The 26,681-nt window shown below is 37.1% G+C and overlaps 1 protein-coding gene, 2 long non-coding RNA genes and 1 pseudogene across 3 annotated transcripts in view; 1 reads left to right on the top strand and 3 right to left on the bottom strand.

The window, feature by feature from the left end:
* Positions 1-5,390, top strand: part of LOC103697534 (DNA repair protein RadA) — a 57,530-nt gene extending 52,140 nt beyond the window's left edge. Inside the window, 4 exon segments of the mRNA XM_039129310.1 lie at positions 1,862-1,900; positions 2,728-2,810; positions 4,375-4,447; positions 5,003-5,390. Coding sequence (XP_038985238.1) covers positions 1,862-1,900; positions 2,728-2,810; positions 4,375-4,447; positions 5,003-5,170 — 363 coding nt within the window. The 3' untranslated portion in view covers positions 5,171-5,390.
* Positions 5,391-6,470: 1,080 nt separating this feature from the next.
* Positions 6,471-13,715, bottom strand: LOC103713444 (annotated as a pseudogene).
* A 7,490-nt stretch (positions 13,716-21,205) lies between these two features.
* Positions 21,206-22,289, bottom strand: LOC103713443. Its single transcript, XR_005513065.1, has 3 exons — positions 22,234-22,289; positions 21,681-22,118; positions 21,206-21,579 (listed from the first exon to the last, which is right to left on the bottom strand). It is a non-coding gene; the product is annotated as an uncharacterized LOC103713443 (long non-coding RNA).
* A 2,164-nt stretch (positions 22,290-24,453) lies between these two features.
* Positions 24,454-25,938, bottom strand: LOC120111640. Its single transcript, XR_005513066.1, has 3 exons — positions 25,765-25,938; positions 24,614-24,875; positions 24,454-24,518 (listed from the first exon to the last, which is right to left on the bottom strand). It is a non-coding gene; the product is annotated as an uncharacterized LOC120111640 (long non-coding RNA).
* Positions 25,939-26,681: the final 743 nt, after the last annotated feature.

Here is a 26,681-nt window from a genome sequence, read left to right on the forward strand (position 1 = left end):
CTATATGGGTGTGGGAGTGGAGCCGCTTTCTATGAGAATTAGGCAGTTCTCTAAAGCACTCATGAATATCCAGGTAAGGTGCATGGCCTATTTGCACCAACCCGTTTAGAACAAGCCCAGAACTTAAGAGGTCAATATGGTTCTATGGGTCATTGATTTATATGAAGGACTTTTGGTTCATAGAAATTTTATATTTCACCAAAGTTCTGTCAGTCATACTCACTAGTCCTAAAAAATGGTTCATAGTCTCAAAGACACCATTTTGATGCATTGAACTCTCGCGCTCTTTGATATCTTTTATTTTTCTTATTGTCTTATTGAATTTTGAAATATGTGGGGGATTGTTGGAGTATTTCAAAATTCCAAGCCTATCCTTCGTTTGTTTTTTGTCCTTTTGTCTTGTGTACTTTCTTTAGTTCCATATTGGAAAGAGATGAAACTCAAATGGTCTTTATATATTCTTCAACTTTGTAACCTGGTGAAGCAAAGAAAGTAAGTAGCCCATGTGCGCACAAACCTAATGGAGGTCCAAGGCAAAATTGGCAGATCCGATCCGAAAACGTATTAACCGGGCGCGTCGCGCTCGATCATCGTGCGCAGGGCGGGACCCCCCCTACACAGGTACGGGAGTTGGGCTTGAGCCTGGCTTGTTTTTGCCGTTTGTTTTTTTTGAATTTAAATTTTAACCGTTTTTGGTTTTGTCTCTTGGTAAAACATCGTGTCTTTTAAATAAACGCCTCTTTCTTCTCTTTTTAAACCCTATCAGATCTGAGGATTAACACAAGGAAAATCTTATCTTCTCCTTTTCATACTCTCTTTGTTTTCTGTGTTCCTGAGCGATTCTGGGCTATTCGCTAGTGTCACTTCATCTGCGAGTGTACGCTTGGAGTGACCCGGTTGTTGTATCTTGGAGGATAGGCCGCCATTACCTGCTACACCGAGATTCATTCTCCGATGGGCGCGATCTATTTTTAAGGACAGTAAAATCACGCCTCAACCGATAAGTTCTTTCTTATTTCCATATGTTCTTTTAATAATAGTTTCAAGTAACACAGTCTCTTGGTAGTGGCAGAGAAGTAAGAAGAGGAGAGGAAATTCTTGATGATAGCGATAGCCCTAAAGGAAGTTGTAGTGATTGCAACAAATCTCAATGGAAGCTATGAAGAATGACATTTAGAGGGTGAGCTTGGGCACAATGGTAAAGTTTGCTCCATTGTGACGGGAAGGTCATGGGTTTGAAACACAGAAACAACCTCTTTGCATGCGGGGATAAGATTGCATACACCTGACCCTCCCCAGGCCCTGCAATAGCAGAAGCCTCTTGCATTGGACTGCGCTCCTTATGAGATGATATTTAGCATTGTCAATAATCTCCCAGGGTTGTTAGTGTATCTTCATTCAAATTTATTGTGCAGATGGGTTTATGATTTTCTTGTTTTTTGGGGTAGGGGTGGGGGGGTTGTCATTAAGTAATAATAATCACAGGGCTGCTTGATAAAATAGGCTTTTGATGTAAGAAAAAATCTAACTAAACAAGGTATGCTAAAACTTTCTACCTATAGAAGAGTCACCCCTTTGGCATGCGGCCTTCACCCTTAACCATTAGTGTTTGTGAGGTTGTCTACTAATTTTGCAATTTTTTAATAACGTGTCACTGACTGTCTGTAGTCTATTAGGTACAATACAATGTTATAGGAAATTACTTTTTGTATAAAGCTTTATATTATTGCTGATTACAAGATGTACTAATAAAGCATAATATTGGGTGTTGTTTCATTCAACTTGTGTGTATAAGATCACAAGTTTACAATCCATTGTCAGTCTAATTGGCAGCTGACTCTTGAAACTTTTTATTTTGAAGGTTCTTATGAAGCAGGCAGGTCTAAAGCTGCAAGATAATGTAAGAATATTCTGTTTTCTACCTTTTCAACCCTCTGTAAGTTTTGTTGCATTTCGAAGTACCTGAGTGAAGAAAAGTATGGGCTGTATGGGCTGAACACGTATCATGGGCCAGCACTTGGAACAATTATCATAATGTCATCATAAGATCACCACCAATCTTATGTTCATTTGTCAAGATCCTCGTAGGTGCTGTTGGAAACTTATGTTGCTTTTTTACTTTTCCACTATTTATCTTGAATGCTTCTTCTGATTTTTGTATTTCTAGAAATCTTTATTAGCTATTATGGGCATTGTGCTGCAGCACTGTTGCGTGTGGAAGTGCGGTACAACTGTCTAAATGAATTTACAAGCTGGACTTCATTTAAAAATGGTTGTACAGACTACAAAATACTTACAATTTTATAAATCACTAAGACTAATAATACGTTAATAAATATTTAGCTTCAGGAAATGCCATCAGACAAATATTATATATTTAAGCTTATCTTGGTGTACTGATTTTGTGCTTCACTTCCACATTTTGACTGTTTAATATTACTGGCAGCAACATGGATGTGAATTACCCACTTCTCTCTCTCCCCCCCCGCCCCCCCCCCCCCCCCCCCCCCCCCCCCCCCCCCCCCCCCCCCCTTGCCACTTTGACAGAATCACTTGCAAAAAAGAAGTTATTGACATGAAGTTTTCTATTTCTCACAAACCTATTTTCTTCTGTCTCTAGTTTTTGTTGGTTACCTTTCTGTAGATGCCTGAAGAAATTATATAGCATCTATATTGATGTCACAATTTGAAAAATTCTTGTAATGAGATTTTGCTTATTGTCCACAGGCCATCTTTCTAAATGTTGTTAGTGGATTTAAGCTGACAGAGACTGCAGGAGATCTTGCAATAGCAGCTGCAATTTGCAGCAGGTATATCCACATCCTTCTCATTCAAAGTTTGATTTACACTTGATCAAGGGGACATATTTGGCTGCTGTCAAGTAGGCATTCTCAGAAAATTCTGGTTTGATGACAGTGAAAAGGATGTTTGGATGTGTAGCTATAATGTATTTAAGATATATCTTCTAAGGTACCTGAAAAATATGCTGAGTTAGTGAAATGGCTATTGAGTTGGAGCTGCTGTCTCCAACCTTATCTGTATGGTGTACTGCAATTCGTCAAACAGTGATTTGTGGTATCTGAGATTTCGAGAACTATGACCTTTAGTTCCTCTTGTGTCTTTTTCCACCTCATTTACTCAATTAAATTGTAGGCTTTTGCTATTTTTTCATATGGAAAGGGTACCTGAGCCCTCACACCCACTATTGGATTACACAAGAAAAACATAATTGATCAATCCTTCTCGTTTGGTGCGCTTACTGAATATTTAAAGTCAAGTCTGTCATTTTCGATGTCCATGAGCTATGCTACCTATTTGTTGCATCCGGGCTTTGGTGTAAGGCTAAACACTCCAAATACATTATGTCATATAGAGACTAATGGATCCATGAGAGGAGTGTGAGATTATATGGTGTTTCTATTACTCTTACATGATGAATTGTGTACGTCACTGAAATAAAATGATTCCAGAAATTTATTTGAACATATTTGCAAATGTATTGACTATAACTAACTTGTGCAGCGTAGAATTGTGGTTCCCCACTTATGACCAACATCACAATGGCATTCGTGGAAAGAGCCTCTCAAGTCCTTCTAGCTGTCCATTGGCAATTTCTGTTTTCCTCTTAGAGAATTTGATCTAAGTATCCTTGTCATTTACTGCTGGGTATGCAAGTATCTTGGCTTGCTAGTAGGTTGAGTTCCCTTCGACCTGCCTAAATGCCTTGACCTGTCTTTCATTTACGGGCATAATGCTTCAACAAACTGAATCTATATCAGAAATCATGGGGAAATATTCAGTTGAGTTCGAACTCAGTTGGCTAGTTTCCATGGTCATGCTTAGCTAATACCTAGAGATGCATTTTAGTGTTTCTTTAAAAAATCCAAATCTGATCCAAGTTTCTCAACCAATTACTGACCTCGTTTCCGGAATCTTGTATTGCCTAACCGAGTTATCTAGGATGTTTATTAACCTTAATTTGTGACCATTTGTTAACCTCAGTTTATTACCTTTGTCATTGCATTTCTTGCGTGGGATCGAAGCATCTTCAAAATTTGTTCGCTTAGGACTTAGGAATTTAAATTGACATTGACATATCTACCAACCTATATTGAGGAACAAGATAAAATACATGGAACCTAACGTGGACTTGTTAACCTGATGTGTGCAGTCCGACCGAGAAATCACGTTACTTGTTTTTTCTTGTTGTTTTGGCAGTTTTCAGCTATTAGGCTATGTAAATCTAGCACCTATTTGCTTGTGAATTTAATGCATTTCTTAGCAATATATCTTCCCAAGCCAAATGCAAGTTTTGTACTTAGATTTACTAGTTATATTTCAATACAAGTTAAAGTACCTTCTGTCATTTTTCAGCTTCCTGGAATTTCCCATTCCTCTTGACATTGCATTCATCGGAGAGATTGGCCTTGGTGGTGAGCTTCGCATGGTCAGTATACCTTCCTGTGGTGGTTGGTGTAGTTACTTAAGATAACCTAAATAAATCAGAAGAATATGGTGCATCAAAATAGTCTTCCTTGACTATTTACTAGTAAAGTGTGCGACAGTGCTACATTTGCTTCTTGTAGATGCTGCCAATGTAGGGAAAATACTATTTGTTTGATACTTAGTGGATAATTAAATTTTGTATTCTCATTCTTCAGTGAACTCACAAATGGAAGTTGATAACCTAAATAACATCAAGAAGCCCTGTGCTTTTTTTTATTAAAAAAAAAAGAAATATTTTGCACCCATTTAAGAACTTTTGTATGAAGTATTAAAGTCACCTTGATATCATATGAAAATTAACATCTGACACCAAAAAAATGAAATCAAACTTCATAGTCTTTAATGAAACTAATATTGTTTGCTCAACATTCGGTAGTCTAGACATATTTTGCAACTTGTATTAGAAGTATATTGATAATTTGGTATTATATAGAAAAAGATTGGTGCTAATCTGATTTATTGAGCATTTCTTTTAATTCTGTTTTTCTTTCTGAAGGTGCCAAGAATGGATAAGAGGGTAATAGCTGTTTCCAAATTGGGTTACAAGAAGTGCATCATACCCAAGGCAGCGGAGAAGTTGCTTTCTGCACTTCATCTGGACATCTTAATCTTAGGTTGCAGGAATTTGAAAGAGGTAATCAATACAGTATTTCAAGCAAACTGATAGTCTTAAATCCTTTGTTCTTCTCACATCGGTTCATACAGGATTAATATAGTAAAATTGATGGTGACGAAGCCCTTTATGGTTCATTTGTATTATGAATTTTCAATGAAAATATGAAGTAAGGAATGATGGCATGACTCTCTAAAATACTTAACATTACAGACTCCGCAGCATTCCATCACATTTAATGAAATTTTAGCTATTGCATTTTTATGAGCAACAGTTGGTTCCAAAAGCAAAGCGAGTAGCAAATTTATTAACTATTTTTCTGGGCATCAGTGGGGTGCTTATGTGTAGTAAGAATTTCTTGACTTCTGCACATCTAGTGCCGGTTTGGGGGGCAAATACTGGAGAGTGATGGTTCTATTTTGCTGCTTCAGTCAAGCCTACTAAATTCATCTCATATAGTAAAAATATAGGTTAGCTGCAAACAACCCCTGGGATATGTTTGTAGTTAAAATAATGATGGTCGAATCCAGCTTACAAGGTGACGGCAATTGCTAATTGTTGCTAGATGGAGGGCAAAAGACAGCTGTTACTTGAACAGAAGGGTTGTTCATGGAACAGTGCTAGATTGATCAAATCAGGTACAAAAATACATTAGTCCTATTTTCCTCCAAGAAATTATTTTCCACATTGTTTTGCCTTGTGTATGTAGTTCCGAAAGGCATACTCTGTTCTGACATTTTAACTAAAAATCTATGGATCTCTTTTATTTTAAACCCTTGTTTATAATTTAAAAAAGGGATAAGTAAAACTTCTGATTTAAGAAACTTTTATTTTGTAGAATTCCGGAAAAGGTATATTTTTTTGAGCTGGGATTAGGAAACAAGAGTTCAATTAGTTTGAATTTCATGATGCGGTGTGCTCAATTTTTTTATAACTGTTCTGAATTTTTTTATAAATTTTGTTAAGGGTAGAGCACTTTTTCTTTTCTCCGATCCATTTGATAGGGGTATAGGAATAGGGAAGGGCCTACGGCAACTAGTGCACAACTAACTAATCTGTAAAGATAAAGTTATGCACCTGTAAAAAGGTTTTAATTAACCTTAAAACATGGTGATTAGTTGTGGGCCTGCTGGTCCTTGTGGACATCATCGTCGCCCTCGAGTCATGACGGCTAAGACGGGAAGGGATTGAAGGATCTCAGCATGGAGGGGACGAAGATGGGGCGTACTAGCCGACGTTGGAGATGGTGTGATGGGAGGCGCGGTGGACGAGCATGGTTCTTGGAGGCTCCGACTTGATGCTAAAGGTGAAGGCGAGCTTGGGGGGATCAGAAGCAGTGGTGTTCAAGAGGTAACATTGAACCTGACCAATAATAATGGTGAAAAAAAAAATTGGGTACAAACCCTTGCCTGTTTGACCTCAGCGATTAATTACAGCCCAACTCTCACACTGAGTTGGAGCAAAATTGCAGACCTTCCATATAAATAAAAAGGCTCCTGCCAAAAACATATCTGGCCTGTTAATAAAGTAGTCTAAAAGCATTTATTTAAGCTTGAAATATAGTGGTCTCCTGCAGAATATAACTGCTAACAACTGATTTTCCGCAACACTTTGTCATGCTCGACCTCGCCTAGTGTTGGTATCCGCCAGGCCATTGTCAACAACATCATGACCATCCTTGAAATTCGCCCCATCTAACAAATGTGTTGCTGGTTCTTCCTTCTTTTTTGCATCCTCGACATCTTTATGGCTCAAAAAACTTGGTTGATTGGTCGAAGAGAGTAGCCTGGCCCACATTCTATCAGTTATCACAACCTTGTTCCGCGTTTCTGTGATCCTCTGCAACGCAGACAAGATATTTCGGTAAATCTTAATCACCATGAAACTTGATTCGCTACTGCGACTGAAGAAATTAGTGCTTAACAAGCTCTACCCACCACTCACGACTTACACATATTTAATGGAAATTACGGAACCATGATTTGTGAGGTGAGAAGTTTTCCTCATTGGAGGAATGCTATAGGCATCCACCAAATCTCCCCTCTCATAGGAAAGAGAGATTGCTACGGGGGGGAGATTCGAGGGGTCTTTATGATATCTATTCCAAGTTCGGGCTTATTTGAGTTTTGACTCATTAATCCTGCTAATTGGAATAATTAAAAATTCTGCTTGCACTCCTATTCAAGGTTAAAAAGTTCTAATGTTAACTAAGTGATGAAAAAACAAGTGTCATACCGCAATTATGCTTGCATGCCTACTAGTACATTTTACTTCGAGGAAAGGCTAGTGTGGCCGCCATACACCCATATGAAGGGTTTTTATTCTTTGTGAATAATGAAATTTCTTTGTATATATCATTTCCAAATGGAAAAAATTATCTAATCAACGTGAATTCTGCATAATGGCAATTCTAAGTGATGACCTGTCTACCATTAATCTCCATAGATGAGTGTGCATCTTAAGTGAATGCCAATGTAGTCAATAGAAAGTCTTTAAGCACTACAGATTTAGTGAGAAATCATGTCCTCATTACAGCATTCTGCATTCTGCATGTCAATTGTTGAACCTTCATGGCTTGGATGATAGATAAACCTTTCCATGCGGTAATGAGGTTGGGTAAGGAGAAGATGCTACTTACATGGAACGGTATGTAAGCATGTCTGCCATTAACAGGGCCAACAGTAAAACCACTGTATCCTGCCATCGCACCGTGGATGGCACTATGTGCCAACAACGTGCAGTAAACATTGTCAGAGGCATTGCCTGGAATTGCACGAATCATGTATGTTGGATCTGCAATCAGGACACTAAACAAGGTCAGATTTTATCCCCTATATAGCACTAACTTAGTGGGGCGGAATGAACATAGGACTCGTTCCACCAACAGACCTATATATTTGAGATTAATTGCCAACTTCTTGCTGCTTGCAAAGTGATCCTGCACGATGCAGAAAAATTGATAATTATTGGAAAAAAAAAATATACTCTTCGTTCCAGAAGTGAAGGTCCAAAACTGCATAGATCTCCAATTTATGATGATAACATGCCCTGTCAAAGGTATGTATCACTAATCTCATGCAGGCTGAACGCTGATAATTGGCTGAGTATTTATAACTCATGATGTAAAGAATTTTGACAAAGTCAGTGCATAGCAAGATGGCTTGGGCAAAAATTGAAGATTATTTGAAAACCATGTAACTTTTGGAATATCTAAATGTCTGGTGAGTGTTTTGTTTTCACTCCCTAGCTTCCAAACTGATGATGATGAAGCACTGAGCATGCACTTAATTATCCAAAATTATTTAGTATACGAATGCACCAAGATATTTAGTTCCATGACCTAAACTACTAGAAAAGCTCAGCTGAACACAGAATTAGAAGCCTAAAAAATAAAAAAGTGTCATTTTGGTCATTGAGGAGAAATTCAGATGAAGAACTTACCTTTATTTTCTGAGACAACCAAAGGCCAACATCAAGTAGCAGCTTATTTCCAGAAGCATCTTCATGGTTCATGGACCGCATGCTTTCAGCAATAAGCTCTTGTCCTGCACCCTCAGCAACAACAAGAACCATGTGACCGTTCTCTTTAAGACGCTTCTCTATAAATTCAAAAAGCCCACCCTTCCCTTCCAGATAGAAGGGTGATTCTGGAATCAAGCAACAGTCCTGAAGAAATGAAGCAGAAGTAGCTTCATTAGTTTGCAAAGTAAACAAGATTCGCTTCTCTCAAGTGTGCAAGAAAAATGACACATCATACATACCACATCTCGGCTTGCTAGAGTAGCATACATTGTAATGAACCCTGCATAAATGAACCCTGTTAGATGTATCTTTTCCTTTTTTTCGAGTGAAGAGCCTTACTAGACGTCAAGTCAGATTAAATCACACCAGGCATTACATTAATAATCCTGCAAGGTGTTATTTCTAGCAACTCTAGATAAATAGGTTCAGAAACATCAGTATCACTAAGCATTAGCATATCTCTTATAAATTTATGGCTCTATGAAGAGCAAGTTCACATAAATTTTGTTACATTAAATGCCAAACAATGTGACTCAGGAAATGAGATACTGGATATGTCCATGAAAATTTTATATGCACACATATATACAGTAAATATCTCAAGGAAGTTCATCATGGATTATAGATATAAGAATATACCAGCATTGTTCATCAATATCATAGTTATAGCATTTTCACTGCATTCATTTTTATTCAAAACAAGTGCTGAAACTATGGGTTTCATATCCTAATGCTCTATGTTACTTGATTACATGAAGCTTAGGATTTGCAACAATTAAAGATTCAGTTATAAAACCAAATGACGTAGTATAATCATATGCAATTAAATCTAGATTGGGTTGCACTAAGGGGAATATTTAATGAAAAGACCTAAGGAAAGATAGAAAGACCCTAAGATTTAATGGAAGTCATAAGGAGGTTTTCCAAAAACACTGCCCAAAGGATTTAAACCTGTGGTAAAAACATATGGCTGCGAAAGTACTTCATATAGGCATCCTAGAGAAGAAAAGTTGTTCTGGTTATGTCTCTCATTACCACAGCAGCTTCTTGTACTTTGAGGTCATGAAAAGTTTAGGAGACATAACTTGCAAGAAAGATAAAATGTTTATAAAGTTCCATTAAAGTAGTTCTACATGACTATTTGGTCGAAGAACACTGATCTTGCATCTCATGGAAACTTACTTGCACCTCAGGAGTGCTGACAACAAATTTAACATATTGAACCTGAGCAAGTTAGTTTCATCATTTGCATTATAAACGTTCAAGTTATTTCCAAGAAAGCATTACGAAAATAAAAAATGAAAGCAGCTCCCATAAATCTACATACATTAAAGTCAAACATAGATGTATTTCAACAGCATTTAGAATTAGTGCTCTTTTAAATACTTTGTGAAATATGATTCACCATTTATAAAAATGGCAAGAGCTTAGAATTAAGAACAGACACTAACCACTATAGCGACCCATTAACTTCACAACACCTATTCCATTCTCAACACTTTCAGCTTCCACGTGTGCCGCATTAATTGCCCCGTTCAGCCTCTTCTACAGCAGTATCAAAACCGAAGGACTTATCGATAACCTGATTCAGTAAGTAATTACCATATAAAACATGAATATTTAAGAAATAAACTACCAAGGAAGATAAGATGCAGAATATGATAAGAAGAAGAATAAGGAAACAAAGTACCGCAATGTCATTGTCTATGGTCTTTGGAATGCCAGCAACAGCAACTTTGAGGCCACGTCGTTGGATTTCCTGCAAATTCAGATCTTGAAGAGTTTAGGGGGTTAAAATTAACAATAATCATAATTATAAGACAAGAAACAGCAGAAAATTTTGCTTCCAACAAGAATTTTTAAAAAAGTGAAACTAAGCTCCGTGCGGTGTAAACCTAGTAATTCTTTCTATATACAAAAAATGAAGTAAACTGACAAAAACTAAGTGTGGCTGCATAATTGCATTATTCTCTGTTTTATAATTTATAATTTACCTCAAAAATAACAGAGGCCCCCTTTTGAGTTCCATCTCCTCCAATTATGTAGACCTGAAAGATTATGGAAGAGAAAATCAACATCTGAAATCTGAGTCATAGTCATATGGAGTGAGTACCTGTTCATGATGACTTACAGAAGACAAAAAGAAATTTAACAACATTATCACGTTTACCTGATTAATCCCACGATCCTGAATGCTGTCAACTATCTTTGAAGTATCATGGCCCCCACGTGATGTAAGAAGGATGGTGCCTCCCCTTTTATGAATATCATTAACAGTCTTGGGCGTCAAGGTAACGGTATTGCGAGCATAGAAACCTCTGTATCCACCCTATTGATACTGCTTTCCAAATTAGTTGACGACACAACAAGAATTTATAATATAATTCCCTAAACATGAAAACAAAACTGCAATTCCAGAGATATACGAATGGTAAGAGAGCAATGGTAGCTTTTGTTCCTTTGAAAAGAAACAGTCTAAGAGGCTTGCCTCTTGTACCAAAAAAAAAAAAAAAACAAAGAGACTTGCCTCAGAGAGCATGAGAACATTGAGAGAGCTGCTTGTTTCATACCATTTTTATATAAGCTTCTATTAGTGACACATGATGCGTATGTTAGCATAGCATTTAATCAATTTGTAGGCTCCAATTCTTAGCCTGCAAAGCTCACAATACTTACATGCACAACATTAGGCATTGCACATTTTTCCGATTATATACTCTTGAAACTGGATTTGATTGCCTCAGATAAATGTTTGCATAAATGGAGAATAAAATTTTAAACATCAAGCAAGCAGAAGTGTCTAAAGGAACTACTACAAAAACAAAAGAATTAATTAGCATAATAAGCTGTAATCTGAATTTCAAAGTCCATACACCAACTCATCAAAATCCTATCACAGTCAGGGATGTGAGTCTTTTTGCATGAAAAGTCGCACAATTTAGACTTGTTTACATGATCTCATCACCCTGATATCTTAGCTATACAATATGTTACTATTGCACTACTTGAATATATTTCCCTGTGTTACAGAAACCATTAATTCTGGTTAGTCCTTTCCAGACATAATGCGTATCTTTGTAAATCGAACCAATAAATAAGTAAAGACGATAACTACCAAAGAGTAACAGTGACCTAAAGCCAAAAAACATGTTTTTATCATTCTAACTAAAAGAAAAATGTTGGGTTCAAAACTTGAGCAGTGCAAACCTCACCTCCTATGCCAAGGATTTTGGTGACACCATACATGTGAGACAAGCCACATACTATTTCTCTTATCACTGTGTTAAGCCCAGGGCACAGGCCTCCACATGTTACGATGCATGCATGCACCTCATCTGACTCAAAATACACCTGAGAGAAAACCAATTCTGCTCTTCAATTTATATTTAGACAGGATTCATCATTTCTTGAAGCATGGATGGAGTGCAGAACCTACCCTTTGACGCGGCCCAGCACGTCGAAAATGGGTTCCTCTGGGGCCGGTCTTATGAACCACAATCTACAGAAAAGAAGGCGTGTAAATAAGTAAAATCTCAACAATCAACGTGGCTGACTCCAATTTCAAATGTTGATACACCATGTGCATCCTCACTACTCAAAGACCCAGAACCACATTTAAGATCCTAATTTATAACCAAAAAAAATCAAATTTTAACCTATAAAACGACCAGATATTATAACTCACTTTCTGGGCAACAGTGTCATCCACATTCACAAAATACTGCCTGGCCAGACAAATAGAATATTTTAGTAATTTAAACAGAACTAAATATAAGGCCGTTAATCTATAAATATCTAACAAAATTCTCGAATCAAGAAAGAACTGAAGATAACATACTTCACAACTGCGTATGCTGGATTATCTTGCAGCGGATTAGGATAGCTCTGCAGAAATTTAAACATAAATAAAAGACAAAAAATGAGCCACTATTTCTTTCCAATGAATTTGAATCAGTGAATTAGAAAATTTATAGAAAAGACATGAAAATTATTTTGCTCAGCCAAAGCAGTTCAATCCTCTGAACGGGGCAACAGTATCAAGTGAAGGATAAAAACGATCCATCGGATGTGATGATCAACTGATTATGACAAGAATTAGGTAAATAAGTTTTTAATCTATGCACCTAAAACTAATCACCCTATTTTAGCCTATTTTACTTTATATCCAAGCAACCCGTACCATAACACTAAGAGGCTGACACATAACGGTAAGGAATACAGCGAAGGGCAAGAATAACGTTACAGCTCAAGTACCATTTTAGAAGCAGAGTATTTCGAAATCCGTTTTTTCTTAAAAAGAAAAAACGGGGGAAAAAAAAGAAATCAAGAATCATCACTCCAACACCTTTCTTCCCGCTAAAAATCCCCAACACCGTCATCCTAAAGAAATCCTCCTGATGTAAAAGCGGAAACCAAAAAGAACGCGATCGCAATAAAAGAAACCACGCAAAGAACCAAGAAACCGATCAAACTCTTTTTTTTTTTTTTTTTGGTGAAGGTCAAACTCATTCAATCTCAAAGAAAACAAGCCGGAAAAAAATCAAGAGGAACGCACAGGGAGATTGGGGAAATAATCGGTGAGATGTGGAACATCTTCAAGAACGTATCGGCCTCTCCATGAACGATCTTCGGATTTCCTTTGCTCTCTGACCCCATCTTTCTCCCAGATCGGAGCTTCAGGTCGCTGTTCCAGTTGGGGACCTTGACGGAAGAAAGAGAACTCCTTAGATCAAACAAGCGGTTCGAGTTGGGGATAGTCCGTCGGATTCCACGCCAAGCTTCTGAGGGACCGGGGTGGGATTAGGCACGGATTCCATCTAAAACAAGATCAAGAGAGCGAAGGATTTCGTTCTCGAAGAAGGGGGGAAGAGACGGGAGTTCTTTGGAGGGGTTCTTGGAGCGGCCATATTTATAGGAGAAGAAGACGGTTAGAGCTTCAGCCAACGGGCGGCTTCTTTCTTTCACTCTTCTTCGCCAAACTCCGGTTTTTGACGTTCGTTTGGTGGCGACCGGAAGGAGGAAGAAATTGGGAGTCGGGGAAAAGGGGCGATGGACGGATGGAGGAGGAGGAGAGGTGGAGACTCTCCGGTCGTGAAGGAGTAAAGCGCGCCATCCTAAAGACCCTCCACCTTCCAGTAAATTACAAAATTGGCACTAAAGTTGTAAAATATAGTAGCATATTCTCCTGGGATTCCTTTGCTGCCGAGTAAAACGCGTCACGAGATGCATTCAGCCACGTGATGGACGTTATTTTGGGAGAATAGCGGGGATGCTGTCGTGTTCATGCACTTAAACGGCTTCTTATTGCGCTCCACGTGTTGCAAGATGCCGTGAAAAGATCTGAAAGGAAAAAACATAACTTCCAGCTGCGATTTTCCCATTGGCCTGCGTCTTCTTGTGGGGCCCTAACGTGAGGTCCACGACCGACTAGTTGGTCCCCAGGAAAGTAGAAAGAGAGTGTCGGCCAAAAAAAATAATTTTTTTTATTTATTAGAATTTTAATAAAAATTTTATATTTAATTAAAAAATAAAAAAAATAAAAAATTATTTTTATTGATTAAAATTAGAGATTGTTTAATAAAAATAATCTTTAAAACATCAAAAATTATGAATAAAATTTTTTAAATTATTATATACAATAGGTATTTCATGCGGTTTTTTAAAAAAAATAGATACTTAACTAAATATAAATTATTATAAAATATTTTATTTTATAATTAACTAAATATATTAAAATTATTTTAACATTATATTTTAAAAATATAAAAAAATAATATTTTAATGATTTTTAAAAAAAGAACCGAAAATATTTCTGCTATACCAGCTGAGGGCAACAATGGCATGTTATTGGGAAAAGGCTTAATTTGTCGTATTTTTCCAGTAAAAAATAAGACAAAATTGAGCCGCCAGTTTCGTGAGGGAGTGAAAGGTCATTCTTGGTAATTCCGGCGATGGGAAAGGCATTTTGGGGAGCTCGCATGACCGGTCGCGCACGCACTTGTCTTGGGAGGTCGGGAAGCAGGGTTCAACGCGAAATATTTTCTAAAACTTTCCAGAAGGAAATAGTAAGCCCCCGGCGTTCAAACCGACGGCTCCGGATCCCCCCTCCGGACCCACGTAGCAGTTTTTACCTGCCTCCTTCCGCTAGATGGTGGTAAAAAATTTTACCCATATTCTTTCTGACCAATTTACTCATATCTTCTTCGGCCAATGAATCATTTTATGTATGAGTACATCATCCAGCATCACTTTAATGCCAACTGAATTAAATAGCGTTCTTATCAAATATGTTTAGATGGAAGTATTCAATCTCCACATTTAATCGAACGTCCGCATTTCAAATTTGGATTGCACCGTTAAAAGCAAAAACCTCGTTCCAACCATACTACCACTCGATGGCGGGATTCCCTCTCCTTGCTTGAATAGTTGATAAGTTGAAATCCCTTCCATCTTACGTAACAAATATGCACCGTGCTCTGCCCATCATCCCATGTGGTGGGCTGCATTTAAAATAGTAGATACTAGACAACAAATCATTCTTTATATATATATATATATATATAGCATGTCTTTATAATCTTTAGAATAGGCTGGAGGTTGATTTGACAGTGCCTCCCGAATGGTGGCGAGATGCGGGCCCTGATGATCACTGCTGCTACTATGAATTCATCCAATAATATATGTAGTGGGTGGGACCGAGCATCAAGAGCCGTTTACCGTCTTCGGATTGTTGAACTTTCATTCGAGACGGAACCACGAGTTACCAACGAGTTTAACTGCCTCGAGCATGTGGGTCCGTGCGGTGGGGATCACGAGCTTCCCGGGTTTAAACGACGGCGAGGGTGGGTCGGATTCAGTATTCAGTGTGCGTCTACTTTGCTTCAACCAAAGGGTAGCGCATTTTTCGATAAGAGAGGTTTTTTTTTTTGTTAAATAAGAGAGGTTGATAGAAACAAAAGCGTGTAATGGAGATGGGACCAAAGGAGAAGGTGGTTCAAGGAAGGCATGAAGCATGTTCTTCAAATTTGCGGCTGCACATGGGACCTCCTTGGAGGGGTTAGTTGGGCAACAACTTCAGCAACGATTAGGGCCGTGCTGGAATCAAGGACCGGCCACTTTGTCAATGGACAAACCAACGGTCAGTTCGCCAGGACCAGCCCATAGGTTCAGATTAGCTCTAAGCCCAAAATTATTTAAGCGTTCGTCATGTTGCAACTAGCAACCGGTTTCATCCTAAGCTATGGTTTTGAAGCGTGAGATTTAACCCTATTTGACCTATTTGCACTCTTAGTCTACTTAAAGATACAGCATGCAGCAACGCCAAGTTGCATAAGATGAATACATCCTAAGTCACATATCTATAGACATCTATGTATGGTATTGAGATGCACCACCTAGCATGAAATGTTAAGATATTCTTACTAGAAGGTCATCATGCAGATTCTCATAAACTAGTATAGCATTGTTACATGCAAGGTAGCTTGCTCAAACGGCTAAATGTAGCATGCATGGTCATGAATGTAGATATAGTGGAATTGGACATGAGATTTATTCAAATATTGTTTTCTATGTCCGCTCTTCGGTCACGAGGTTAACCTCTTTAAAGTGGTTAATGATGGAGTTCATACAATAGACAATAGTTATAGGCCCAATCGACATTTCGATGCGCAAAAACGGGTTAGAGGAACATAATTGTGTCCAACGAGAAGTGCCAAAATAATTGGGTTGGTAAAGTGTCGCGTTTTGGGCGCATGCCTAAGAGAGTACATTTCTCCTTTATTTTGGAATTTATAAAAAAGAAAACTCCTCGCCTAGCAGAAAACTTGTCTGATAGAGGGGGGACGGTTGTGAAATTTGGGCACCTAGCTTTGCTTCCTTGGAATCCGGTTACACAGGCTTCACCTTGGAATCCGGTTATCATAGGCTTGTCGGTGGCCGATGTCAACGAAGGTTTGGAAGCCTCTTAACCGTTCGATATCATCCGACCAGGTGACCGTAAGTTTGGGTCCACCTGCCCGTAGCGTATTAAGGGCCCATCCATTAATCACTACCCTGCCTCTGTTTCGTTACAATATTCCATGACGTCAAATGTGACCGTCGGCATGCAAAATACCAACCGTGTGACGTATGAAGGGCACCACTCTGCACCCTGCAAAAATTATGTTAAAGTGTGTAGGTCCTCGCAAGCTATCAGTAATTAAAGCTATTAAAAACCTTGTTCATCTTGTCATCGACCACCGTCATCATTTAATTTTAGGAATTGGCAGGATGTCATCAACGTCACTATTCAGTATTCATGCCGTTACGCATCATGGAGGCAAGCAATTTAATAGCCATTTGTGCAGCGTGCATGCCAGAGTCGCCGCTGCTTTCCGAATGGCCGGTCAAATGCATAATGAATGCAAGATTGCATCATTGCATTTTAGTAATCAAATTGAGATTAGGCATCACAAGTCTTGCTTCTCAAGCTATTATGGACCGCTTAATGGGTGTGTATTAAAGCAAATTGAATTGTCGTATGTGTCTCTAAAAAGATTATACCCAAACACTGCATGCATGTGGTCGTGCATGCAATAAATCATAGCCTCTTGTTTTTATGAGTCTATTTATCGAGCGCTTCATTTTGGTTGCACCGTTACGGAAACAGAAAGATGAAATTATTTGCGTTCGTGGCTATGTGGAGCACGCAAGTATAATTTCTCCTATCTTTAGGGGTATCTTAATTAGATCAACTAAACTAAGGTTGGGAAGTCTGAATAACTAGGTGATAGAATAAACTCGCAACATTTGGATTGAAACCAGCATCCTTAATAGGCTCGTAGAATGTCGAGACGTTCTTATCGATCCTCTTTTCCTGATTATAGGCTTATAGAAGCAATTCTCAAGAAAAAAAAAAAAGGATAAAACTAAGATCTAGTTGAATTGATGTGTTTGATAAATTTACTCCTCATATTTTCCAAGCACATAATAAATAATTAGACCTAACATCACATTAAAGAGTGGAGGTGCAGAATGAAGATTCCAATCGCATGTTTATCTTGATATTGTGATAGAATTATTGCCTGCATAAGTCCATTCGTAAATAGCAGTTGTACAACATGGTTACAAAACATTAAAAAAATATTTCTTCAAATGAATGTAATTTATAATGCGGCACCAAACATATCCTATATTGAAGAATACTAAAGGAGATACAATTAAGATATGCTAGATGATTGTGGATATGGACGAAATTAGGAACCATATAATAAAGGTTCTATGTCCTCTCCCTATTCTCAATTATTAGTATATCTCCATTATATCTCTATTAAATCTAACATTATCACCTTTTCCTATTTGTAAGAACAAGTACTGCATAATAAAAAAAAAATGAGAGGAAATGGGCCATAGTCCAAAATTTCATTAAGAGAATGAAGATATATCCTCTTAAATAGAGAGAAAAGAGGTTAACCCAAAAGGAAAAGAAACAATTAGGAAAAAAGAAAGAAAAGAAAAGAAAGGAAACAAAGAACTACACTATATTTTTCTGGGTTGTACTTTAACTACCCTGCATTATTTTCTGGTTGTGTTTTTTCACAACAAACCACTGGTTGTGTTGAAAGGATATGCCAAGCTCTAAAGAGTATATGGTTTCTCTCCTTTCTCCCTCTGAGACCGTACCAAGATTAGGATTACAATAACTATATGGATGGTAGATACAGGGATACGGATAACAAGACCCCATCTATCTCACAATTCTCCCTTGCAAAGCAGGAAACAAGAGCTGGATAGAGGTCATGGGATTAAATCGTTGCCCCATTCACCATTTATTTCTTTCTTAGGGGCTGCCAATACTTAGTCATGAAGTATCTCGAAGGCATCAGTTGATGAGTTTTTAGCAAACAACGAGACCCTTTTAGTAGCAACTAGCAAGGCAATATGCTATTAGTTATTCCTTCTCTCAGTTTCATTCTTAGCATTTAGATTCTTAGTCTTTAGTTTTAAATTAATAATTATTTACAAAATTCTAGAAAAAGTGAAAAGCCATTGGAGAGACCTTTATGCTTGAAGCTTCTGAAAGTCTATCTTTTTGTTGGTCATAGACCCTTTTTTTGTCGCTGACCCAGAGTTGGAATAATATTTCTTAGGTTGTTGGCATCCCGTTCATATACGGCAGATATGGAGCTCACTTTTTCAGGTTTCGAGCTTGGAAAAAGCTGAAGCCCTTCACAATTCCTGCACGGACCACCGATCCCGCAGCACTTCGTAGGTTAAAAGGAGCACAGGTCAAAAAGTAGCGGTTGGGCTCTTTGGGCTCTTGGTTTTGATTTCCGCTCACATGGAGGACGATAAAACGGCTGTCCTCTTCAAAACTAGTTCGGCTATTATTTGTTCCAAATCTATCTTTTTTTTTTTCAAAAAAAAAAAACATATTTATAACAATATAAGATTCTCATCCAAAAATAGCTAGCCACATACTGTTTCCAGGTTAAGCTCTGACATCTTCATCAGACTAAGGGTTTAAATCCATTCAAATCTAATTACAAGCACCACGATCGGTTTGTGGTCAGTCTCAATAAATTCGTGTTGTAGTGTTCTCTAATCCATATAGATTATAGGTCGAATCCGCTCTGATACTATTTATAACAACTTAGAACCTCATAAAAAATAGCTAGCCAAAATATATTATTTAAATTTTTAGATTCAAAATAAATAATAAAATTTATTTACCAAATAATCGATATGAAACTAAATACACTTCCGCTAGGTCCCATATATATATTGCCAATAACTCAACGAATGAACCATGAGCACAATAGCTTGAGCACTTGTCCTAAGCCTGGTGGAAACAACCCCATTTTCTGATGTGTTGATGTGCAGTCAAATCAGTTGGTACCTTCCTCCGTGCCACGTTATATATATTGAATTGGAGGTCTTTGCGTTTGACATGCACACTGAAATTAAAGTCCGCATTGATGAACTAGATTTGGACCATGGTTCGAAGTAAAAAGCCTTTTGATGACATAGAAGACAGTACCAGTTGCTTGTGTTCAACAAATATTTGTTGATAGAAAACTAAACTAACCTGTGTGCCTAATGCCCATTGTTTCTATTGCATAAACAGGCCCTCTCTAACACCAAAGAACTATCGAACATTTGCGGCTTTGTTGACTTTGGCATAACAAAAAAGAGGGACAATATCTCTCAGGAGTTGGGTATGATATGCCCACTGGCTTCTTCATTTTCTTCTATTAATAGTCCAAGTTCCTGAGGAATGTAGAAGTTGTTCTCCCATTATTTAATTTTTATTATCTACCTGCTTTTAACCAAATTGATCATTCTGTGGTCGAGAGCTTTGGGGCTGAAAGAAGACTTGCATTACCCAGCAATAGGACCTAACGCTCATCTGTTTCTGTTCAACAATGATCTGAGGATATAAGAATTCCAGAGTTAAAAGTTGATGAGAAATAAAGAAGGCCCACATTAATAAAGCATAGATGGCATTTGAGGATAATGCCTTAAGTGCAAGCTGCCTGTTCTTTGGGTCATCCAGATCCATTAGGATTTTCTTTATTCTCTTTTCCTTGTTTATTGTGATTGCTCTGCGTTATATAGCAGATGACTGCTGGTTATCAGATTAGGAACCATGTTTGATTGTGCTATCACTATAGTATTCTTAAGAACAGATTTAATTCGCGGCACTGTGAATTTTTCATGCTAGCAACTGAAAGGAAGTGCGCGCTACTATCAGATCAATAGTTTGATATTATCTCACAGATGCGATAGTAAACTCCACTTAATATGATTATCTTATATTAACATATTAATAATCTTGAAGATGGTAACTTTAGAAATTATAAGATGAAAACATTGGCTTTGCAGTGTGTACTAAGATTGAAAATGATAATAAAATTATAGTCAGTTCAAATATAAAAAGTTTCTAGCTGCGCATTGTGCCAGCCAAATAGTGAAGTGAAAGGATGAAACATCAGAGCTGATAAGGAGAAAACAAAAAGTAGCCTATCCGATCACCACCATTATTGAGAAATTCAAAAAATTTTTTTTTTTTGACATCCAAATACAGCAACAATTGGGAAAGTCCCCAAAGCATCCAATTGAGGATGATAACATGATGTTAGTTCAAAACATAGCTGCAGTTTCTAGCGAGCCGAGGGGGTGGGGGGAGTGAGAGCGCAAGCAGATGAGAAATTCTACATGTCTAGGGTTTCCATTTTTCTCATATCTCATGTTGTTGACTTAGTCTAATTGAGGATTTTATTAGAAAATAAGTCTTGATTGAAAATATTTACTCGTATACCTTTTGTCATTATCTATTAAGGTGGTTGGAAGGAAGATCTAAACTATTCACATAAAAAAATATGGATGGGTCAAAAATAAAAGTACTGAAACAAAACTCAATAAATAAATAAAAATTGCTTGAATATTGATCTCTGATTTTTTTTTTCTAGTGTTGTCCATTAATCTCTCAATCTTTTCAAATTTTGCACATTGAGCACAGCAAGAAGAGAGCAACAATATTTAGAACATTTGCCATGGAGTCTTCCCCCTACTTAATTGATTACGTTGCTCTCTAATTAGATTAAATTCTTGGTGCAATCTTTTCTGAGCAAGAAAATTGAAGAATATGGGCTAGCTTGGCAAGCTTTTTCACAATTATTAACATAGATGTTTTCTGCAGAGAAGTTGCAGAACTTACTACACCAGGAACAAAGTACCAGATTATGATTCATTTATCTGGAAGTGGTTCTTTAGTCAGTTCATTCATATCTCCGTGGTAGAGAGTGGATAATCGTATCATCAAGCTTAGACATCACTTGACAAGCAGTGAATCCACAATAATGGTTTTCATATCTTGCAACACAGATATCAATAATTTTCTTCGACATTCTGTCCTCCGCATGAAATGGCTTGGTCCAAGAATTCACCAAGAGGATCCACTGAATTGGAAAAAGATATCATGCAAATTAAAGGTGTATTGGTATACAATGAGGAACTGATTTTGATGTAATTACCAAAGATACAAAAGCCTTTTCATTACCTTGGCTGCTTGGATCTCGGACTCATCGATGTGATATCACATGACAATGGCTCAAGCATACTATATTAAAGAGCAAATCAGATTTATCAAAGGTAACGTGATGGGCATCCCTGCTAAATCAGCATTGTAGAAAGTGAAATCCTTACTTCATAATCTAAACTACTAATTTGAATTGAAAGGTAAATTAAAAATTTTGGACTTTCATTCAATTATTGGAGTAACATAATTTAGTTTGATGGAACGGTAACACGTATAGGCCTTCTTTTCTAAAAAAAGGAAAGTAATAAATATAGTTGCATTCCATAATTTTTTTAAGAAAAATCATTTATGGGTTAGGGATGATTACATCCCGATATTACGTCCAAAGTTGCACGAGTAATTGAATAAACTACATGTGGCCATACCTGAAAGCAACACTTCTAGAAATGTTGTATCTATCTGAAAATATAGATCAAAAGAGAAATAAATGCAAACCATGTTAAAGTTAGTTATGTATTGAAGTATTCCACAACATGAGTTCTGTACAAGTAACAGAAGTGTAGTTTCATGTTACCCCGGTTTCCTCTTTCACTTCTCTTATGGCTCCAGAAAATATTTCTTCAGATGACATGCATAAACATAGTGACATTCATTAAGGATTGTCTGAAGAAATTTATCTATATCTACTGAGAGAAAACATGAGAAGGAGACAGAAATACTTCCAAACATCTGTAGATGCATAAATAAGGCATCAAGGCTGGACTAAGGTCACCAACCATGAAATAAATCTCGTGCAAGAAAGGAAGAGATGAATAAAATATCTTGAATGGATTTTTATTCAAACATAGACAAACCACTACTGATGCGCATGGTGGAGCTTCATCTATGAAGCACATCTGAAATGGTAAAGGTAATTCAATCTCTTGTTATTTCTTCCATCCAAGTCTTAGAATTGGGTTTTGCTCTTCATGTTTTCACTAATTGAAAAATATGGATTTCAGACCCTCCTTTTCATAAGATGTCTTCATCAGATGATGCACAGCATAAAATTATATAAAATGGTTTTCCATCTCTCTTACTCTGTTGTGCTGCTCCTAGCTTTACTATTGTACTCATATCTGATTATGTCCCTTGCCTTACCATGAATATGAGACAAAGTCCTCAGCATTTTTTATTTAAAAAAATGCACTAATGCATTTTTCAACTATCCAACTTTCTCTTTTATACAATGTTTGTAAGTCGACTTGTTATCTTTATTACATAATCTTCTTTTACTAATTGAACATTATATGATCTCAACATAACAAGAGGGAGGCGCATCACCACCACATCTTTACTTTGATGTATTACTTGTCTGAACACTATCTTAATCCATGAATTTTGTTTTTGTTGAACTAATTGTCACACATTTCTTTTATAGAGCCCTCCTTGTATAACTGGACCTTATTTTCTCCTCTTTAAGTTCCTTCAATTAATGAGATCACTTGCAAATGCAATGAAAAATGACAGAATTTCCTGATTAATGCATTTGTAGCAAGCCTAGGGGGTAGAGAATTAAAGTTGACCAATGGTAAACAACTATAGTTCGTGTGCATGCCCTACTTTATTTCTAGATAACCCACAGACTCCTCGTTGATCCTATGTACATGTCTTTAAACATAACCAAAATTTTATGTTGTCAGATGTATTAGAGATGTTAGATCATGCATGAGCTAACCAAAATTTTATAACAGTTGTTAGAAGCTTCTTTTACCTCTGATCACATAAGAATTGTTTAATCGAATTATATATCGTGATGTATATATGTATATTAGCTGTAAAGATATAGCATGTTAAGTGCAGAAACTAACTACAGCATGATACTCCGAAAACATACTAATTGATAATATGATATAACTTTCATTTTAACAGCTAAACTAATGAACTATACACCTTTGAAGTCAAAATGCAAATGTGACATGGTTTAAGAATGTGATCTACTGATAGACCTTTTTTCCCTTTTTTTTTCCTTTCTGTTTTACTTTTCAGAGCGATTGATAGATACACACCTTATTGATAAGACCAGTTGGCAAATTTCCATATACCTGAGCACCTCAAAGGGCATTTCTTTTCTTTACAACGAGTACCTGAGCGATGAAAAAGTATTCAAAACAAAAGGTTAAAGTGTGATAATTAGATGAAAAGGATGCACCACTAGAGATGTACAAAACAAAAAGTCGGCTTTCATCATGGTATTGTTCAATGTATGATAATTAAGCAAATGCCTTGCTCAACCATCAGAATCCAAGAAAGGTTTTTAAGCATAAAGTAACAAAATTACCTCTCTGTTTTTATTGATGACAAATCCTCCTACACCAACTTTGATGGGTTGCAGTAGAAGGTAGCATGCAAGGTTCATCAGGTATCCAATAAGTTAACACAACGTATCCTGGCTCTGCGTGGTGATATCTGAAACCTTCTGCAGAATGATGGACAAAGCCAGGATAAAAACCATTTCAGTTGTGGAGCAAGTGCAATTCCACGTGCAAACAAATGTGATAAAATCTGGATCTCAGGCCACACCACATTCCAAACCCCAGGAAGGCCTTTTTAACAAGATAAATTATGGTAAATAAAAGTGTAGTCTGAAGCTTTTCGTATAACTCCACAAAGAATACTAGTTTTTCATATACTTGCAAGATATTAACTGCGTTGTCTTAAAAAACCACCAGTCAACAAGGTTTTGTTCTCTTTATTTGACATTCATTCATATAGAAGCAGTGACACAAAAAAAAAAGATGGATATAAGGCTACCTTGAGTGCAATTGGAACAAGTTCAGCTTGCTCTTCTAGTATTTTCAGCCAAATCCCTTTCTTCCCCTTACATTTCACAATTTAAAAAATAATATCTAGCATCGATCAATGTTCTCATCATATTTTTTGCCACCTATAAGAAAATATGTGAATATGCTAACCTTTAACTTCCAATAAGAAGTGAAGATTGAAGAATGGCTGCAAATGCATTGGCACTGCCTGGCAAGCATTCAGGATCGATTACAGTCCCATCATATTCATCTTCATAGGCATCAAGTAATTCGAAACTTCTCGCCAGTGATCTTTTGGAAGTGGCTACCTTTAATTCCTTCCCTCTGGTTTTTGTAGCCAGTTTTAGGCAATAGACATTAGATATGGTTTTGCATGCAAAATTGCCAAGCATGATGTTTTCCAATGTGAAAGCTGCAATATATTTTTTGAAATTAGGAAAATGAACAAAAAAAACCCGAAAGATTTAGGAGATGATGAATTATAAATGACTTAACTGAAAGAAGCTGAAACAGAAGCATTGCACATAAAGAAAATATTTGTAGGCTACAATATATATTTCCTATGTTTACAAATTCATATTAAAAAAATGTTGTGTATTGAATTAAGAAAATCCATGGGTTTCTTCCTTTCCATACTGATTTGGCATCTAATGTGCATTTAATTTCAGTTCCTGCATAAGTCTACAATTCACAAGTGATTCTAAGGTTCGCCTTTTGCTTTATGGCAAGAAGTTCTGAGTTGTTACTGCTATCAGGGCTGAACTTAGTAAGACAATTTCTTTAAAGCGGTCCTAAATCTCATAATCCAACAACTTATATTCAACATAGAATAAGAGAAAGCATAAGTATTCTGCTACCTTTTCTATTTGTCAGGTAAGTTATGCCTTATTATTGCATCATTTCAACCTAAAAGTGAAGTGAGGAACAAATTTGCTGGAGAACCCACTGGCATAATATTGACACGGACAAGAAAGACTATACAAAGCTTGCATGAAGGATCTGGGTTTGAGCAGAATCATTAGGAAAGAACTGGGGAAAGACAAAAGAGAACATGTGTGAAACTTGTGAGTATTGACTTGGACAGGCTTGCATTCTCAGAGGACCATCACATCTAATGTATTGGATCATGCAAAGGATTAGAAAGACCACCTAAAACAGATGGATAAGGCTCTCTAACTTGGATGTGCACCTATTTGAATACATGATCATTCAAACAACCGCTGTTCATGGCAGAAGCTTTAATACATAGAAGGCTTGGCTAACATCTACTTTTTTTCAGAAAAATGGCGAACTACTATTACCTTCAGCCTTTCTGCTGAAACTCAGATATCCCTTCCTTGAAATTCTTTGTTCTGGCCACAAAGAAATGCAATTAGGATATGAAGACTGTGACTTAATCAAAGGCATTATCTGTCTTCAGTATTGCAAACAATCTGAGTGGGTATTGTTGAGGGTTTCATGTCAAATATATAGCACTAGAAAAAGCGGCATATGTTTCTGGGGACAGAAAAAAGGAAAAGAAAAGCTGCAAATGGCTTTGCAAATGGAGAAAGCACAGCATATGCCACCCTTACCGCAAGTAGAAGCTTAATGTGTCTCTGTTTACTAGGACTGTCACCAGATAGGCATTTGTGGTATGAAATTTCCTCCCACTCGCCCATTTAAATTCTCCAGATGTTTATATCAAGTAATGTAATTTCTATGGGCTATGCTGAAACTAGAAATATAACTATTCCACCAATAACAAATTGTTACCAGCTATCTATGATCTGCCAATCCAGTTTAATAGTAAGCAATTAAGCAATCAAACTGAGCTGAGTGCTGACATTTGAGCACACATAAAATGGCCACATTCCAATTCTCCACTATAAAGGGGAGAATGTTCCCCATTGGAGGGCCTGCCATCATCCTAAAGCATCATCCAGTATTCCAAAATGCTATGCTCTTAAGGAATGTTCCTGCATGGGATCTAAGCAGCCATCACTCCCTACATTATCCTATCATTTTGAGGCACAAGTATATAGCCCGGAAGGATAACATGACAAAATATTCAGAGTCGCTTTGAGTTACACACCTTACTTGTCTTAAAAAATCTTAGAGTTTTTATTCTTCCTGTCAGTGCAGAAGCAATATTTGTCGAAAAAGCATAAATTCAGTAAATTATAAATCTCTTGCTCTTTTCCTTAATTAACAGAAGACCGCAATAACATAATTCTTT

This window comes from Phoenix dactylifera, chromosome 8 (genome assembly GCF_009389715.1).
Source record: "Phoenix dactylifera cultivar Barhee BC4 chromosome 8, palm_55x_up_171113_PBpolish2nd_filt_p, whole genome shotgun sequence".
In the NCBI taxonomy this organism is placed as follows: Eukaryota; Viridiplantae; Streptophyta; class Magnoliopsida; order Arecales; family Arecaceae; genus Phoenix; species Phoenix dactylifera.